The 21,056-nt window shown below is 37.1% G+C and overlaps 1 protein-coding gene across 2 annotated transcripts in view; it reads right to left on the bottom strand.

The window, feature by feature from the left end:
- The window catches only part of LRP1B (LDL receptor related protein 1B), a 1,698,272-nt gene that overhangs the window by 572,935 nt on the left and 1,104,281 nt on the right, over nt 1-21,056 (bottom strand). For both annotated transcript variants that reach the window (XM_081095916.1, XM_081095917.1), the window contains exons 26-27: nt 17,542-17,706; nt 16,971-17,215 (exon numbers count right to left, since the gene is read on the bottom strand). In XM_081095916.1, the coding sequence (XP_080952042.1) occupies nt 16,971-17,215; nt 17,542-17,706 (410 nt within the window). The remainder of the gene's footprint in view (nt 1-16,970; nt 17,216-17,541; nt 17,707-21,056) is intronic.

Below are 21,056 nucleotides of genomic sequence, written 5' to 3'. Positions count from 1 at the left end.
TATAGGGGTAAGCCTCGGACTGACCTGTTGGCAAAGTCACAAACAAGTCCCAGCTTAGAGGGCACAGTCCTCTTAGCATAGTGACTAGTCATTCCCAGTCGTTCTGCTTTTAGGGTCAATTTGCGTATTGCCCTTTTATTATATAGGATAGAGGCCTGGTGCATGGGTGGGGTCTGGCTACTTTGCCCTGAAGGGTGTCCTGAATCAGGGTGGGGGTCCCGTTGGTGTGCCTGGTCAGCCTGGGTGAGGGGCTTATGGCTGTTCGCAGGCTGGCCACAGCCCCTTATAACACTTGACCTTATAACACTCCCTAGATCTTATCTGGGAAGCTAATGGGCTGAGGGAAGTGCAGGAAGTATAACTATGGTCAAAACAAGTGAAACTCACAAGAACTGTGTAACTATGGTGACCACTGCCCTGTTTACCTCTGACTATAAAAGGTTGGTACGGCCTGAGCACCAGTGGAAGTCTTTCCTCTTGAGTTGGACTTACCCGCCTGGCCCCCAATATTCCCAAATTATCTCGTGTCTTATCTCTTTCATTTGTGTGTGGATCCTCTTCCAGGTCCTGAACCTTGAATCACGTGGGACGTGGAGGGAAACATTTACCAACACTGATTTATATTAAAACTAGAGGCCCAGTGCATGATTCGTGCACATTGAAAGGAAATTAATTAGAAGGTGACTGGCGGTGGGGGACTGGGCCAAACGGGCCAGACATGACCTGGAGCCAACCTCCCACGGTCCCTCTTCAGCCAGCTGCACCTAAGGCAGTGCCAGGGCTCAAAGGGCGTCGGCAGAGTGAGTGGGGTCCCTCTGGCAGGTGGGGTCCCTCGGTCTGGCCTGCAGCGATTGGGCCAAAACTGGAAGTTTGACATCCCCCAAAGGGTCCCAGAGTGTGAGAGGGTATTCTGCAAAGTTGCTGCTGCTTGGCAGCTCCTGCATTGAGCATCTGCCCCCTGGTGGTCAGTGTGTGTCATAGTGACCAGTCATTCCCAGTCGTTCTGCTGTTAGGGTCAATTTGCATATTACCCTTTTATTATATAGGCTAGAGGTCTGGTGCATGGGTGGTGTCTGGCTAGTTTGTCCTGAAGAGTGTCCCGAATCAGGGTGGGGGTCCCGTTGGGGTGCCTGGCCAGCCTGGGTGAGGGGCTGATGGCTGTTTGCAGGCTGGCCACAGCCCCTTCAGGATGGGGGACCCCCTTGGGTTGCCTGGCTAGCCTGGGTGAGGGGCTGATAGCTGTCTGCAGGCTGGCCACAGCCCGCAGCCACCCAAGCTCCCAGTGGAGGCTGGCTGGAAGCAGGTATCTGGGATTTATTTATCTTCTATAATTGAAATTTTGTTGCCTAGAGTGGAGGCTACATATGGCCAGGGCAGGCAGGAAGCTTGGTTTCCTCCATCGCCGGGGCAACCAAGCCTCCTGATTGCTCCAGCTCCATGGCTTCCAGCCGCCATCTAGTTTGCCCTGAAGGGTGTCCCGAATCAGTGGTGGGGGTCCCGTTGGAGTGCCTGGCCAGCCTGGGTGAGGGGCTGATGGCTGTTTGCAGGCTGGCCACAGCCCCTTCAGGATGGGGGTCCCCCTTGGGTTAATTTACATATAGTCACTTTGATTGGATGGTGGGTGTGGCTTGGGCATAGCGGAGGTACGGTCAATTTGCATGTTTATCTTGCACCAAGGAGTGTGAGTCTGTACTCTAATCCTGTACGCTATTCTCCCCAGTTCTATGGTCACTGGCTAATTTAGAATCTCTCCAACTCTTGCTTTAATTGCTGCACTAACTACCTAATAATATCTCCCCATCGTGTACAGTTATTGCTTTAAAACACAGACTTGATCATATTGATGTCTAGCTTACAAATCTCGTATGGTTTCCCACTGTCCAACTCCCAAAATCTCAATCTTCTCTCCCACCATTTCCCCAATGTCCCTCTACACTAGCCAGATTGTTCTACTTTCTGTTCCTATTTACCTTCCCTTTGTTAAAGATGTTATCAGTCTTTTAAACTTGTAACATTTTAATTTCAAATTGTTTTGTTCACTTCTCTTTGTGACAACATTTAATCACTTGTCAAGTATTGTCAGACTTTCTTTAAAATGTGTTTTTCTCCTTAGATTTTTAAATCCCTCCTCTTCCAAGATACAGATTTATTTCATCATCTTTAAATAACCTTCATGTCACTGACACACTGTGGTACTGCACAGAATATGCCAATCTTTCTTTGTAAGGTACCAATGCATCTTCCATCCTCATCTATCACTTTTCTCCTATATACACATTAGGCACATGCAAAAATGGACTATTATTCTCTAATTATATATATATACACACACACACACACACACACACACACACACACACATACATACACACACTAAAGGCCTGGTGCACGGATTCATGCACCAGTGGGGTTACTCAGCCTGGCCTGTGGAGATCAGGCCAAAATCAGCTCTCTGACATCTGCCAAGAGGTCCCAGATTGCAAGAGGGTGCAGGCCAGGCCAAGGGACCCCATCAGTACACAATTGGGGCCAGGGATGGACCACTGGAGGGCTCCAGGGCATGTCTGGTCCATTTTGCCCAGTTCCGACCTGCCAGACCCCAGCAGCAAGCTAACCTACTGGTCGGAGTGTCTACCCCCTGGTGGTGAGTGCAGAACCAGCTTTTCATTTTTCTCCTACTAATCATTTTCTAATCATCAAATGCTGATTTCTTCTATCACTGAATATTAGTTTTAATTATTGACTATACAAAGCATTAGGCAATTTCTTATTAACACTCCTATTGCTAATTGTCTGTGACATATATTCATATATTTTTATCAGTATATGCTTATCTCTCCACTAAATCAAGGGCTGGCAAGTTTTTTGTTTTTGTTTTCATTGTTGTTGTTTTCTGTAAAAGCCCAGATAGTAAATATTTCTATAGTAACTATTCAATTGCTATTACAGCAAAAAGCAGCCATAAAACAATATGTGGATCACAAAGTATGGCTATGTTGAAACAAAGCTTTATCTCCAAAATATGCAAAAGGCTAAGCTTAGCCAGAGGGCCTTAGTTTGTTAACTTCTGGCAGAAACTATAACCTATGTATATACATATTATCTTTTCCCAAAATTTCTATGCTGTTTACTACTTTGTTAGCCTTTAGGACATTTGCATTCATATGCATGTTCATCAATGTATGTGGGTATATGTCCTAAAAAGGCAGTGATTTGAAAATTTGGAAAATTAGTTCATCTGCTAAAGCACATCAAAACTCTAGGGAAAGAGACTAAATAATATATAACAGCAACACTTTATAGGAGAAACAAATGTTAATTATGCAATAACACAAGACTAATCATGCTCTATGAAGAAAACAATATTAAAGATAATTTCATATTTAAGGCAGCCTGTTTAATTGCAGTCCACCTCTCACCAAAAAAATAAATTCTTTAAATACAAGTATTTTATCCATTAATTTCAAATAAAATATATGCAAACTTGATGCAATATAAAATATGTATCATATTTACTTACCTAATAAAATTATGCTCATATGAAAAAATATTCATGTGAAATAAAAAAAGACCCCAAATAGTCACAGCAATATTGAGAAAAAATAACATAGATAACATAGTTGGAAGGATCACAGTACCAGATATCAAGCTATATTACAAAGCCACTGTTCTCAAAACTGCTGGTACTGGCACAAGAATTAACATACAGACCAATGGAACAGAACAGAGAACCCAGAAATCAACCCAAGACATTATGCTCAATTAATAGCTGACAAAGGAGGCAAGAGCATAGAATAGAGGCAAGACAGTTTCTTCAATAAGTAGTGTTGGGAAAATTGAACAGATATATCCAAAAAAAAAAATGAAACTAGACCACCAACTTACACCATAGACAAAGATAAACTCAAAATGGATAAAAGACTTAAACATAAGACAAGAAACCATAAAAATCTTAGAAAAATCCATGGGCAGCAAAATAACAGACATATGTTGCATCAATATCTTTATCGATACAGCTCCTTGAGCAATGGAAACTAAGAAAAAAATAAACAAATGGGACTACATCAAAATAAAATGCTTCTGCACAGCAAAAGAAACAATCAACAAAACAACAAGAAAGCCACTGCATGGGAGAACATATTTGCCAATGTTATCACTGATAAGGGTTTAATCTCCAAAATTTACAGGGAACTCATACAACTTAACAAAGATAAACAAACCAATCAAAAAATGGGCAAAGGACCTAAGTAGGCACTTTTCAAAAGTGGACATACAGAAGGCCAAGAGACATATGAAAACCTGCTCAAAGTCACTAATCATCCGAGAAATGCAAATCAAAACAACAATGTGGTACCATCTCACACCTGTCAGAATGGCTATTATCAACAAATCAACAAATGACAAGCTCTGGCGAGGATGTGGATAAAAAGGAAGTCTCATGCACTACTGGTGGGAATGCAGACTGGTGCAGGCACTGTGGAAAACAGTATGGAGTTTCCTCAAAAAATTAAAAATGGAACTGCCATTTGACCCAGGTATCCCACTTCTAGGAATATATCCCAAGAAATCAGAAACACCAATCAGAAAGGATATATGCACCCCTATGTTCATAGCAGCACAATTTACAATAGCTAAGATTTGGAATCAGCCTAAGTGCCCATCAGCAGATGAGTGGATCAGAAAACTGTGGCACATCTACACAATGGCATAGTACGCTGCTGTAAAAAGGAAGGAACTCTTACCATATGCAACAGCATGGATGGAACTGGAGAGCATTATGCTAAGCCAGTTAGAGAAAGATAAATATCACATGATCTCACTCATTTGTGGAATACAATGAACAACATAAACTGACGAACAGAAACAGATCCAGAGACAGGGAAGCACAGAACAGACTTTGAAACTTCAGAGGGAAGGCAAGGGAGGGAAGTGGTAAGAGATCAACCAAAGGACTTGTATGCATGCATATAAGCATAAGGAATGGACACAGACACTAGGGGGTTGAGGGCATGTGCTGGGGGTGGGGGTGGCTGGGGAGAGGTCCATGGGGGAAATAGGAGACATATGTAATACTATATGTAATACTTTAAACAACAAATAATTTTTAAAAAATTAAGAAAATTATCTTCAAAGCAGATTTCCAGGATCTAATTTGTTAGTTAAGAAAAAAATTCCTCCCTCACATGTAGCCTATTTGATTATAATTAATATTCATCCTGATAATGAACTTTATTGGTACAAAAATAATTACTAATTTAATAAAATAATTTACTTATAATTTTTAGAAAATAGTTTAACATTTTAAAGAAATTTCAGAAGTCTCTTATAATTAAACACTAATTTCAAATCCTGTTTTCCTTTGATAAATATCTTCAAGTCATAATTTTAACATTTGATGTAGAAAAACTAAATCTTGTCTGATCTTCCATGGGTATCTGTACTTCAAAGAGAAAATTTGTAAATGTCACAAATAGTAGTTTCATTTATTTGTGAAAACAAAGATGTAATATCTGTTACATTTTTTAATACCACTGAACTTTCAGTCATTCTAAAGAGGAGACATATTTCAGGTATCATCATTTACTTGCTATTATTTAACTCGCTGTATAATTTAAAATAACAATTATTTGTGTCAGGAAAGTTTCTACCTTCACAATAATTTTATAATCACAAAAAACTTTTTATCTAAAATAGTGGTTCACAATCAGTAGTGGTGGTGGTAATAGTGGAGATTTTGCCCTCAGGCAACATGTGGGAATGTTTGCTTAAAAAGAATGGTGATACTATTAGCATCTTGGGGGTTAGAGGCCAGAGAGAATGCTAATAGACTTCCTACAATGCACACAACTGTCCCTCCCCCAAACTAAGAATTCTTGCCCAAAATGTAAAAAGGGAAGAGGTTTAGAAATTCTGGTCATGGAATAGAACTATGGATTCTGAATCTTAATGGATCTGAATGAAAGGCTCTAAATCACTTAGGTTTGCATGTTTGAGGCAAGTATATACAACCTATAATGGGGAAGAAGTAATTTTGAATCCTTTCTTACTAATCTTTTCCACTGCTCCAAGGTAGACTGTATTGTACCATATTTAAAAAATATCAATTTACAATGTGGCTAAACTTAATACTTGCATATAAATTAATTTGAAGTTTAGTGGTTTGATATTTGTATTATATTTGCCAACAAAATAATGCTAAATGTGGTAACTATGTTTTTCAGTTGAACAAATAAAACCTATTAATTTATAATATGGTTTTAAGATGATACAGAGGATTCATTAAGAAACTAAATTAGCTGCTAGTCTTTATTACTGGCTCTGGTATCAGAAGACAAACTATCTGTCAAAGGAAAGAGGAATAAGATGAGAGATTGAGTTTCATGGAGATTTTTTTATATCAACAGTTGGAATGAGGTAGCAATATGTCTTTGGAATATTTCAATTCTCATTTCTCCTCTGCATTGCTCATGGCCTCTTCTCCCAGGCACTCAGTACTGCAAGGTGTTCTGAGCATTTCATTAAAGGAGCCTCACAAGTTTTGTTAAATCTCAAAAATCCCCACTTGCTTTGATTATCACCTGCCTTTCATCTCACTTTAGTCAGAATTCTCATCCCTTTCAAGCTGGTGATGTCAGCTATAAGTAAAGGTGGAAGCAGTTTGATTTAAGTATTCCAACCCAGGTTACCATTCTTAGAAATATTAGCATTGTTAGATAGGGTGCATGATAAAAACATAAGTCTCCTATTGATAGTATTTAAATATATGAAATAAAGAGACACTATTAAACAATTAGGAAAGCAATATTTTAAACAGAATTTATAATATGTAGAAAGAGGGTATATAGATAGATAGATTGATTGATTTGGTTTATATGACAAGTAGTTAGATCTTGATATAGTAAAGCGTGGAGGTGAATAATTAAAGTAACCTGCAAATATTTAACATTTACCTCCACCACATTGAAACATGGTTTTAAGACTATTTCTTTTGTTGGGGGTTAATGGGGGGGGGGGGATGAGGACACAGTTGTAATACCTTAACCAATAAAGAAAAAAAAAAAGGCTATTTCTTTTTTCTCAGAAACACTCTTATTAATTATACAAAAAAATGTTGCTTGTAACTCAAAATATTAATATCTCTACATGAAAACCCTCATTCTTCAAGTTTCATAAGTGATTCTTTGTCCCTAAAGAAGCAACGATATTAATATTCTGAGAATCTATATTTTTTCAAAATAAATAAATAAATCAGCCAGCTCCTTAAAAATGTCAAGAAAAGTTTAAATTTTCTGTATTTAAATTTTTCTTATTTAAATATTTCTATATCTCTAAAAATATTTTTTTCTGAAGCAATTGGAGCCCCTTATATCATTTCAATTTTAAAATTATTCAGAAACAGCCTGATATTTTCCTTATCCTATATAATAAAGAGCTAATATGCTAATAAGAACGAACAGCAGAATGACCATCTGGACGAACTTCTGGATGAAGCTGGGGCTGCAAGGGCCTGCCGGGGCAGCCAGGGCTGCAGGGGCTGGCTAGGGCTGTGAGGGCTGGCCGGGCTTGTGAGGGCCGAGCCCCTGGCATGAATTTCATGCACTGGGTCTCTAGTATTGTCATCACATGATAGGCAAGTGACATAAAAATTTATGGAAAGAATAAAGGTTCAAAAAATGAATAATTTATTTTTATCACGATATGCTAAAAAATGTACTAAGTGTTTTATAAGCATTATTATTATTTTTTATTTCTCTTACTGGACATTATTGTTTATAAAAATAAATTACCCTCATTTTAGCCCTGACCGGTTTGGCTCAGTGGATAGAGCATCAGCCTGTGGACTGAAGGGTCCCAGGTTCGATTCCGGTCAAGGGTATGTACCTTAGTTGCGGGCACATCCCCAGTAGGGGGTGTGCAGGAAGCCTGAATCGATGCTTCTCTCTCATCGATGTTTCTAACTCTCTATCCATCTCCTTCTCCCTTCCTCTCTGTAAAAAAATCAATAAAATATATATTTTTAAAAAATTACCCTCATTTTACAGATGAGTAAACTTAATTTTGAAAAAGGGGAAACAATCTTATACTCACACAGATATTAAGACAGGAATAATATTTTGGATAACAAGGTAGGAGCTCTAAAAATTATTCAAACTAACTCTCAAAGTGAAGCAATTCACTTACACCCATTCATTCATTCTTGAACAATTCTCTGTTGCCTGTCTTAGAGTGTAATTTTTATAAGTATATTTAATCCAATTGTAATTGCAAAGAAACTTCTTGTGTTTCATTGTGTTTCTGTTCTGATTGGCTTTTCTAAGGGTTATTGTCATATTAATGTGTTATATAAAACAGTTTGTATGTTGACCAGTCACTGTGGGTTTTCAGAACAAAATTAAAAAGGACGGTTGAGTCCATAAGCCTGTTTTTGAAAGTAAAATAAAATAGTCTCTGGAAAATAGTATTATTTTTACCAATAAATATTTATTAAGTTCCCATTATTAAGCTCAATTCAGAGGAGAAAGTTTCTTCAAGGAGAGAAAAAACATTTGTAATTGGTGAAAATTAATGGATAAAATATTTGCAACACTATATTTAAAGTGGCAATCATATTCCTGAGTTATTTCAAGAAAAGATTCCAATCAAAGCAGCTAAAGATAGCAACATGGAAGAAAACTAAAAACCAAACAAAAAAAACCTGAGTGGTGGAATCTTTCTGGATTCATGAACAAATTCAACTCCACTGGGTGTTAAATCACAACCAAGGCTATGATTAAGAAAACACCTTTGGGCTGAGAGAGGACAGGGAGGAGGATGGCCTCCCTGCTGGATGGGGGGAGATGTACATACAAAAGAAGAAAATTACATTTTCTCCAAGTTTACAAAGGACTCCCCATATCAGGTGAGGGTAATACTGGCCAGTAAGTGGCTTTTTCAAATGATGAAAAAAATACAGAATAATATTTAATAACACATGAACATTTTATAAAATTCAAATTTCAGTGTCCATAAATAAAATTTTACTGGAACACAGCCACACTTGTTCATTTCTGAATGGCTGATTTCACACTACAACAGCAGAGTGAAGACTTGCAACAGAGACCATATGGCTCATAAAACCTAAAATACTATCTAGCCTTCGGTGGATTAAGTTTGCTAACCACCTCCCTTAAGCCATTACCAGGGTCTCTATGTAACACTTTGATTGTGAAGCCTATTACAAACACTAGAAAACTAAAACCATCCCTAATTACTTATTTTCTGCCCAACCTTTCCTACTCCACAAACCTCTATCACTAGTTTTTAATTGATTTTACCTCTAATTATATCTCAACTATATCATTCTCTCTGTTCTTATGACAATATCCCAGATTTAGGCACCAGGTACCTCCTGATTGAAGTAGCATCCTTACTAGTTTCTTACCTGCATCCTTTCTCCCCACACCTCTACCTTGCACAGATGGAGTTCAGTTTCTAACATGCAAATATGCTCTTTTCACTGCTTTGACAATTATTTTTAATGTTTTTCTCAGTCCCTTTGGGCAGCAGGGTTCTTCAGGGAGTAGCAGCATTCCCTGGGAATTTGTTAAAAATGCAAACTCTCAAGCCATACCTCAGTTCTATTGAATCAGAAGCTTTTGAGTGGAGCCTAGAAATCTGTGTTGTAATGAGCCCTCCAGGTAATTTTAATGCACACTGAAGTTTGAGACCATTACAATCACTTATCCTAGAGGATAAAAATTGAAATTCCTTTGTGAGGGGATCACGTAAATCTCACCTTGCTGCTTTCTGCCCACTCTGGTTTCCCGTTTATGGCATCCTTACCGCTAGCTTCTTCAACTTGCAAATGAGGAAACAAGATCTTGGAAGTTAAGTAATTTGCCTCAGGTAAGGAGGCTAGTGAGTCAGAGAGGAAGAAATTTAACTAGGCTAAGCCCAAGGTCTTTTTAGGACCACACCCTGCTAAGTTTTAAAATATATTTACTATACTCTCACTCAAATTTATCCATAATGATTATTTTATTGATCTTAGTTATTAAGTTAGTCTGTTCCTCTTTTAGACTATAAGTTCCAAAAAGGTAAGAATGCTAGTGTCTTGTGAATGCCTCAATAAAACTTCACTCCCTACTGCCATCTGGTGACATGACATAACTATCCCAAGGTGATTCTCAATAAACATGAAGCCAATTTCTTCTGCCTGAAGAGCAACTGGTTAAGCAAGAGCTCTGGGATGAAGCTCCATGAGATCATGTACTGGGCAATCATCCTCTTTCCATTAGTCCTTGAGCAAAGTCCTTCACATCTCTTTGCCTTAGATTCTCTATCTGTAAAACTGTATTCATAGTAATCTTATGAAATTACAATAAGGATTAGCAAATAAAAGGTGGTATCTATACTAATAAAAGGGGATTATGCTAATTAAATCAGACATCTTCTGGAAGTCCTTCTGACAAAGCCATGGTGGGGGAGGGAGGAGAAGGTAAAGGGGGTTAGCAAAGATCACTCTGGCAGGGGAGAGCAGTTAGAGGCAGTCAGGCCAGCAGGGGAGCAGTTTGAGAGATCAGGCTGACAGGCAGAGGAAGTTAGGGGGCAATCAGGCCAGCAGGGGAGCAGTTAGGGGTATCAGGTCGGCAGGCAGAGGCAGTTAGGGGTGAACACACAGGCAGGTAGGCAGGTGAGTGGTTAGGAGCAAGCAGTCCCAGATTGTGAGAGGGACGTACTGGATTGAAGAGGGTACAGGCTGGACTGAGAGACCCCCTTTCCTCCCCCCATGCATAAATTTCATGTACTGGGCCTCTAATTATTATTATAATCATTAATGTTGTTATTATGAATGATTTAGCTAGACTGTATAGTTTATACAAATAAATAAATGGCACTCCATTACTCAAATATTTTATAATCTAGTTGGGTCGACAAAACAGAGTTAGGAAAAAATCAAACACCATACAATGTCTAAGTGTTAACCATGAATGTGGAGAAGAAAAAACTGATTTGTGTAAAAATTTGGTTTTAAAGTAAATAAATCTCTCAGAAGTTCTCCTGCTAATCTTTGTATATATTAAGAGTAATAGCTATAAAACACTAATAAAAACATATGTGCATATCATCCTTGTTACTACAAGGCTATGATCATGAAACCATTTTTATTTAATGCTTAATGATGCAAGCCCAAATCTCATTATCAAAAAAAACCACCCTAACATATGGATCAAAAGGCTTTACTATAAAACTAGAGGCCCAGTGCACAAATTCATGCATGGGTGGGGTGTGGCCAACCCTCCCTGATCAGGGCCAATTGGGCTGGGTCAGCCTGGATGAGGGGACATGGAAAGTTGGCAGGCCGGACCCACCCCCTGGTCAAATTCCCGGTCCAAGGGACAATTTGCATATTAGCCTTTTATTATATAGGATGTTGTTGCTGCTGCTTCTGTTTTTATATATTCAACATTAATTTAATTCATAATTGTGTTTAGTGCTAAAATATATTTATATTAGATGACTTCACAAATGTAAATTTGTTACTTAACTTTAGCTTAATACTCTCCAGGTTCATTCGTGCTATCACAAAAGGTAAGATTTCCTTCTCTTATTATTTTTTTTTTTGCCGAGTAGTATTCCATTGTATAAAGGTACCACAGCTTTTTTATTTGCTCATCTACTGATGGGCACCTGGACGATTTTCAAATATTCGCTACTGTATATAACATTGCAATGTGCACATATTTTTTTTTTTCAAATGAGTCTTTCAGGTGTCTTTGGATGTATTCTCAGAAGTGGAATCGTTGGGTCCTAAGGCAGTTTTATTTTTAATTTTTTGAGGAAACTCCATAGTGTTTTTCATAGTGGCTGCACCAATCAGCACCCACCAGAACTCTTAAATATGGAAGATATACATATGTATAGATACATGCAATGAAGTTATTAATAACAGAATAAAAAATAAATTTAAATTAAACTAAATGTCCAAAAATAAATGAATAGCCGAGAACATTTTTTTTAAATATATTTTATTGATTTTTTTTATAGAGAGGAAGGGAGAAGGATAGAGAGTTAGAAACATCGATGAGAGAGAAACATTGATCAGCTGCCTCTTGCACACCCCCTACTAGGGATGTGCCCTCAACCAAGGTACATGCCCTTGACTGGAATCAAACCTGGGACCTTTCAGTCCGCAGGCCGACGCTTTATCCACTGAGCCAAACCAGTTAGGGCGAGAACATTTTTGATAAACATGTGATGTGGAAATATGTAGTTAATTAAAAATGAAATCCATTAGGAATTAATAACAACAGTGGAGAATGCTGTGTCAAAAAAGATACAAAATTAAAAATGAAATATGATGTTAAATGAGAAGAGATACAAAAGCTTTCTCAATTCAGAAGGAAATGGAGCAGGGACTATGGATTGGTCATGCACATTGGAACCCTCGTGCTTCTTTAAGGAACTTTACTACTCTGAGCTAGGTCACTGCACTTCCCTGAGTATCAGTTTTCTCATGGAAAGTGGGACTAACTATCCTATTAGATGGCTCTGATAATTTGGGGAAAAAGTGAAAACTAAATAGCACATAGTAGTTCATCAATAAATAGTGATAGTTCTGTTTATTATTGTGTTATTCAACATCTCTGTTGCAACAACTAGAAGAAAAAAATATTGAAATGCTTGTTGCCTTGGGAACTGGGAAAATGGGTGTACATTTTCTCTGTTCCCTGCTTTCTGCATTCCAAAAGTTATCTGTAATGGGGAAATATTATTTGGAAATACTATTTTATGATATTAAATAAACTTTTAAATATTCCTTTTTATAGTATATGTCAGTGATGGTGAACCTATGACACGTGTGTCAGAGGTGACATGCAAACTCATTCTTTTGGTTGATTTTTCTTTGTTAAATGGCATTTAAATATATAAAATAAATATCAAAAATATAAGTCTTTGTTTTACTATGGTTGCAAATACCAAAAAATTTCTATATGTGACACGGCACCAGAGTTAAGTTAGGGTTTTTCAAAATGCTGACACGCTGAGCTCAAAAGGTTCGCCATCACTGGTATATGTGAATATGCTACTCACTGTGTCTATGAGCAGGCATTAGGTGCTAACCTAACTGTGGACAGAATAATTCAATGGTCTAGTCATCTGAACACACCTGCATTCTCCTGATAGATCAACCATATTGCTCATCTTTATAGGTATGAGTCACATTTTTGTTGGTATTTTTCTTGAAACAAATTGGTATAATATAGAAAAGTAATCAATTAAGGCCATTATAATCTATTTAAATGTGAGAAAAATGTATTCAAAATGTCTCAAAAAAGTAATGCAACCAAATTTCAACAAAAGACAGCTAGGATAATGACATGATTACAACAACTGCTACTTTTTAAATTTTTACTTACTTATGTATATGAATACAGAGCACTGATTATGTGTGAGACCTTGTTCTAAGAACTTTGCACATATTAACTGTTTTTAATATACTATATTAAATGACTATTAATCTCATGTTTATTAAAACCTGGGATGTAGATACTATTATTATCTCTAGTTAAAAGATGAGGAAACTGAGGCTCAAAGAGGGTAAGTATCTTGCACATACAATTAGTAAATTATAGGGCTGAGACTTAAACCCAGGGAATTGGGTTCTAAACGCCATGCCATTAACAATAAGCTGAACTTCCTCATACTATAAAATACTTTAAATTTTAGAATTAAAATAGCCACCATTGCTCCTTTACATTGCATATGTTTAAGCTATTTTCTTGAGTTCCTATAACAACATTAAGAACCAAAGAATCTAAAATAGATTTTCTTTTTTTAAAGTTCTGCTTAAATGTCCAATAACCAAACTGGAAATTTGTACACATGATGAATACTTACTTGTAAGAAAACTAGTGTTAACACTTGTATTAATTTCCTGCTTGGCGGATTAGATAACTTTAAATAAGATTTCTAACCTTTATTTCTTTAATTTGTGAAATACATATTTCAATTTTATAGCACTGAATGCCATGTGTTATTAAAATGCATTATTTTCTCATGCACCTCACATTAATTCACCAGAAAACAGGAGCTATTGTTATTGTACTTGCGTTAATGCTGAGCTTGGTCACCCTTTTCATTGTTGTAATTTAAATGGTCATCTTTTTTTATTTTTCCCTGGCATGGGAAGTGTTACTGCACAGAGGCACATCACAGGATGGATAATGGCTGTTATATGCTCAGTGATCCTAATAATGGGGGGAAATAGAATGTTCTCTGATAGTTCTCAGAATTGGAAACCGACTGAATTTCACTTAGGAAATAGCAAGTTCTCATTATAGGTGACATTCTCTAAAAGTATATAACGACTAGAGTATCTGCCCTGAATCCTGGGAATATATGTTAAATGAGATCCACAAGAGTAAAAACTACCCTATTTTTTGCAAAGTGGAGAGGTCACATATAAATCATTTTTTAATTTAAGATGCCAAGAACATCTCTCCTCAACCTATTGAATTACATTGAATGTCTCACTTCCTTTTTATATATGTGAAAATATTGGAAAAGCTGGAAAGTGTCATGTGCCTTCCCATCCTATGAATTTGTGAGGGGTCATGTTAAAGTGGGCAAATCAGACAGTCAGTTAATAAATGAAATACACTGATCCTATTTTGAAGGAGGGGAATGATGTAATACATAGACCCAGGCCATTTTTCATGGTCCAATTTATTTAAACTACTTTCAACATAAAAATTACAGTTCCTACAAAATTCTGAACAGCCTAGGGAATGAATATATATATATAAAAGCCTAAGTGACTGAACAACGGAATGACCAAACGACCGGTTGCTATGACACGCACTACTGACCACCAGGGGGAAGACACTCAATGCAGGAGCTGCCCCCAGGTGGTCAGTGCACACCCACAGCCAACCTCCAGTGGCCAGTCCCCCCCCCCATCAGCCCCAACTGTCTGGCTGGCCAACCTCCTGCGGTCCCTCCTCCCCACTGGCCAACTTCCCTCGGTCCCTTCCCCAGGACGGCTAATCTCCCTCAGTCCCTCCCCACACCCAGCCACACACCCCCATCCGCCCTCATCACTGGCCAGGCCGAGGGATCCCACCAGTGCACAAATTCGTACACTTGGCCTCTAGTATGTACATATTTTGCCTGCATAAAAATAAAAACTGATCCTATCTTGTAAGTGTTTGTACTCCACATAGTGGTAGTTTATTACTAGGTTCTCCTCCACACTGAAGTGAGTTTATAAAGAAGAATATCTTTTTTCATTATACCAGTGGCCCATTGCTGGTCAGACTCATTATTTCTTGACTATTTTCAATTTAGTTAAATCCAATATATTTATGGAATGTCTCTTAAGTACAACAATGATAATCTTTATTTTCCCTGTGATATCCTCATACTTTGCAGATTTGTAGGATGAAAGGAGTACAGGAGTTAAGGGTGATAAGGAAGGATTTAATGACTGCTCACATATTCCAGGGTATGTAGAAGCTCCCATGCAACAAAGAAGGATCAATTATATATGAAAATTGAAATGGAGAAATTGAAAGTATCTGGGAGGAGAACTAGATTCAATCAGACCACATCAGAGATATGGCACAGGAAATTTTATAGATGAGGACATTTTGATGGGAGAAATAGTATCAAGGGAGAATCAAGACCAACTACCCAAGAATGATGAAGGATAACCATGGAATTTATGGACCATAGAGGTGGGTATTTTCAGTTAAGTCTAGCAGGAGATAATATAACATGAATTCAAATAAGGCTTGAAGTGTGGTCCATAAGACAGAAATACCAGTGAAGTGGAAGATCTGCTTAATCTACACTGAAAGAGGGAGAAAGGAGAAAATGTACCCTCTAAAGGAAAGAGCTTGTCAACTAAGAATCCTATGTCGCACATAAAAATATGCTAATGAAAAGAGAACATTATTTGCACTGGAATAAGTTTTCCATAAGTTATGACACATATCATAATGGGAAAGCATCAGGCAAGAGGTATAAAAATATGAGCTGAAGTTACACCAAATGGCCATTGCATCCCAGGAGAAGAGAGAGAGAGAGAGAGAGAGAGAGAGAGAGAGAGAGAGAGAGAGAGAGAGAGAGAGAGAGAGAGAGAGAGAGAAATGTGAGAGATTTACGATCGAAGATGAAATGGAGGAAATAAAATCACAAAACCAATATGAAGATTACTATTGCACCAAGATGTGGAATACATGGGCGAGGTAGCAGACATGTTCATGTGACCCCAGTTCTCTTAAAATGGATAAACTCAAGCAGGTGATTTATTCTTTCTCCTACTTACACCCTTCTTTCTTCTCCCAATATACTACACAGTGACTGCTTGGGGGCTAACCTAAGTGTGCCCTGGGTGTTTTCCTCTAATTTACTAATCACCCTCAGGTAAGAGATTCAAACTCCCCAAAGTATCTTTCACTGAGGCAATAGCAATGACTGAAAATGTGGGGATTTGGTGTAAAACCCTTAATTTCTTATTTCTTTGTTCATTTATTCATTAAATTGTTCAGGGTGACACTGGCTAACATGAACATATAGGTTTCAGGTGTGGGTTTCTATGTTAGAAGATCTGTATATTGCACCATGTGTCCACTAGCCAGCGTCACATCTTCTCCTGTCACCTTATATTAGGACTCCCTTCTCCCACCACCCCCATCCCTCTGGCAACTACCATGCTGTTGTTTTTGTTCATGAGTTTCAGTTTTATGAATGAAATCATATGTCAAACCCTTAATTTCTAAGATTTCTCAATATCTATGTGAAATAAATAAAAAGGGAAAGAAAAATTCCTGAACTAATTAAAATAAAGGCTTGAACCACTTTCATCATACAATATACATAAAATATTAGTAACTGTTAAATTACAAAAGCTATTTTACGGTTCAAACATTATATGATGGAGGTGAAAATAGTTTCTGGGTGGTTAATTCATAACGATCACTTACCTTGTGGCTGACGACTAGGATGGTATATCTGAAGGTCAAATGGCTGTGCACTGGTTTTCTGAATCACACTGACATTCTGCCCTGTCCACTTATTGGCTTTGGACAATGTGTTGGTCCTCCAGTCAGTCCAATAGACCTCACTCCCATACAGAGACACGGCAAAGGGATGAGAAAGGTATTCGTGACCACGGATGATTTCTATCATTCCTGTTCCATCATAGAGGGCTGAATAAATAGCATCTGACCTACAGAAAGGTAAATACTTCAGTAGTTTATCAAAACTCACTCAAATAGCATAGTGATGTGATTTTATTTTTTAGATAAATGATGAAAATATTTTTGTGAGCCTGTATCTAATTTGTTCCAGGAAAAAAAAAAAGCCATCATAACAAAAACAAACAAAAGCCACCAATTGCCAGAAAATCACCGTTATAATAAAACCAAACAAAAATCACCGCCTATTTCAATGTTGTGTATACATCATGCATGAATATTAGAAAACGTTTTGGATATGTAAATATTATCTGAGGAAGGTAACAGAAAATACAGAACAAAGATTATTTTTTAAAACCTGGCATCTGTCCAAACTATCCTTTTTTCAAAGTGGTCCACAGTTAGTCCATTAGGCCATGCCCCAGTTTTCATGTCTTTGTAGATGGTTTTTCTCCCAGCTCCACTCATCGAGGCAGATTCAATGCGAGGAAAATTGGCATCCCAATCCGTCCAGAAGAGAATTCTGAGGAAGAAGAGAACGCTATTGTTTCAGTCGTTCATTTCACAAATGCTTATTTAAAGCCTACTATGTAAGCACTGGCGAGGTAAACGGACACAAGAGGAAAATGATGCATTGTCTACCCTCCTGGGGTTTAGAGTCCAGTGGAGGAGACAGGCTAAATAAACACACGAATATATAAATATGTGATTACAGCTTCTAAATATTTTAAAGAAAGTTTGTTATTAGAACAGCAGGTGAATAACCTACTTAGAGGCGGCGGTCAAGGAAAAATGCACTTAGAGGAGGTGACAGTCACACAGAAAGATGGGGAGGGCAGGAAAAGAGCCTGCCAAGGAAATAGACAGCAGATATAAAGGCAGTAATGGGGGAGAGGGGTGTGGTCAACTTGAACAGAAATAAGGCCAATGTATCAGAAATATGGTGAGTGAGGAGCAAAGGAAAAGAAGATAAAGTTGAGGGTGATTTTATGCGTCTTGTGGGTTAAGACAATTATTTGGAATTTTATTGAAAGGGAATATGAAGCACAATTAGGCAGAGAGAAACATGATATTATATATAAATGGATTATAGTGAGACAAGGGTTTGCTATGTCAGGTGGTTATTTCAAAAGATTAGTCAAAGATGATAGTGGTTTGGATGGAGTATGGTGGTAACATGATGAAGAAATAAGTGGATTCAAAACACATTTTGAAGGTAGAATTGCCAGGCCTAGCTGATGATTGAATGTAGGATCTGAGGTGAGAATGGACTCATAGGTTTTTCTTGTTTTAGCAAACTCAGAGTGAGAATAGGGAGAGGGCATGCAAGAAATCCATTGAGTGATATGGGGAAAATGATGAGAAACCGATTTTAAGAGCTGGTAATTGAGTGTGGATGGTGTGGATAGCAATCACAAATTTAGTTTTGATGTTTTTGGCGGTGAGATTTAAAGGCAACAAGAGAGACATGTCCAGGAATCTGTATGATATGCCAGGGAGAATGTCAGAGAAGAAGTCATGAGTGTGGAAGTCATCAGCATGGAGATGATATTTAGATTTATACAAGTGGAAAAGATCATATAACAGAGGATCTAAAAGAAAAAGAGATAGAAATCATGTACATTGATATATACAAGTATACGCTTGTTACAATACATGTTTTTAAGTTAAAGACCATTACTTTTTGTTTAACCAAATACTAAGTGTAACTCTAGAAATTCATGGTACAGAAACAGTTCCACACAATAGGCATTCAGTGCTATGTGTCATAGATTTTAGTTTTAAAGCTATCACGTAATGGCTGGTTTATGTTTAATTGACAGTGGCCTAAACTGCTTATGCAAGTTTCTATAGTTTTTATATAACATGGGTACATAGCAGTTCTACAATCATTACAATAGCTAATATTGTTTTGAGAGCTTACTACATGCTACCTATTATTTTTAGCTTTATAGAGATTATCTCATTTCCTTGACCCTGAGGCCATGGCTAGTTATCAGTGTTTTACAGATGAGAAAACAAGCTTAGAGAAGTTAAATTACCTGATCAGGGTTACATAGCTAGCAAGTGGCAGATGGAGATTGGGAACTAGACAGCCTAATTTATATCCTTATTATAATATATATATATATATATGATTATTGATTTCAGAGAGGAAGAGAGAGGGAGAGAGACATCAATAATGAGAGAGAATCATTGATTGGCTGCCTCTTGCATGCCCCACATTGGGGATTGGGCCCGAAACCCAATGATGGGCCCTTACTGGGAACTGTAACCTCCTGGTTCATAGGTCATCACTCAACCACTGAGCCATGCTGGCCAGGCTATGTTCTTAGGCTTTTAACATCTAACTCTTTAATGCCATTAAGTAAAATAACAAAGGGAAAGCATCTAGTGCAGGGTCAGAGCATGGCTAGTTGCTTTCTCTACTTTGGTAGGAGAGTCCAGTGGGTAGCATGGAGACTTGGTAAAGGAGGGCACAAAGGACCAGAGGTAAACTGACAGTCCAGTAAATTTTCTTATTATTAGTTCTGAACACATTTTGGTGAGAAATGGTAAAATCATTGGTAAGAAAATTGTTATAATTGCACACATTTGCTATTTTTCAATTCTTCCATTGTTTTAATGGATCCTATTTGATAGATTACCTTGAAAAATAAAACAATACTCTGGAACAAAATTTAGAATCCAATTAAATCCATCTTCTTATTAAAAAGTTATGATGCCTATATAAGGAAATGTTGAGTGATATAAAACTATTCATTTTGCCTTCAGTTTCTGAGAAGCATTTGGTCTCTTTTAGAATATAAGAATTGAAAATTTGAAATGATTAGAGGGCAATTGAAAATGTTATATAATCAATTTAGTAAGTATATGTGCTAAAAGAGTGTGGTGAACAGCGAAGGAAGATATGGACCTTGACAGGAATGGAAGTTCAAGAAATGTCATTAAATGATGTGTCAATGCTGATTTATGGCAATGTATATGTTTTTCTGTCAGACAAACTTGCAATCAAGGTTGGGATCTGTCACTCCAGTATAATTAATCTCAGACTCCATCATCTCTTCTGTAAATGATAAAGTATAACAGTCACAATTGTTGGGATCATTTCATGAGGTGATGGATGTAAAAAATTTATTGAACAAGATGGCTAGCACATAGAAAATAGTTGTGTTTGTACAAGCAAAAACATGCACATATTCATAGAGAATATTTTAGAAGATAAAACTTCATTCTCTCCAAACTGTTAAAGAAATGAGGAGAGAATTTTAAATAATGCTAATGTCAAAGTTTAAATGTTACAGTAGCATGTATATGAACCAGATTCACTTTATAAAGTAACCATGAGTCAAAGCCATGAGAAAAGAATTCAGAGGAGTAGGTCACAAGATTTGGTTTATATCATAGCATGAATCTCAAATAATGAGTTTATATATATTTTTAATAAATTTAGTTTCATGGGTAGCTTTAGGAGATTCCACAACCCTGGTGGTGGGACCGGACCATAGGCACAAAACAACATCCAAATTATTTATTGTTTAACTGCCAAATATTTGAATAAATTAATTAAACTGCTGTGAAATAAATGTAAACATTATTATACCAAGACAATGTATTTATATTGAAGTTTTGTGAAGGAGTTTATTATGCAATTCCTTTTAATTTGTGTATTTGAACATTTTTATAATAAATATTTAAAAGTGAGAATAACTAAAAATTAAATATATAGATACTTTTTAAAAAATGTAATAGAGGACATTTATAAAATCTTCCTGATGAGAATTTTATTTCTGAAAAGACTAATGTTTAAAGATAGAATCGTTTTGTGTGAAAAAATACTAATCTAGAAATATAAGCATAAACTATCTTATA

This window comes from Myotis nattereri (assembly GCF_964212035.1).
Source record: "Myotis nattereri genome assembly, chromosome: 7".
Lineage (NCBI taxonomy): Eukaryota > Metazoa > Chordata > Mammalia > Chiroptera > Vespertilionidae > Myotis > Myotis nattereri.
This window is presented reverse-complemented; position numbering and strand designations above follow the sequence as displayed.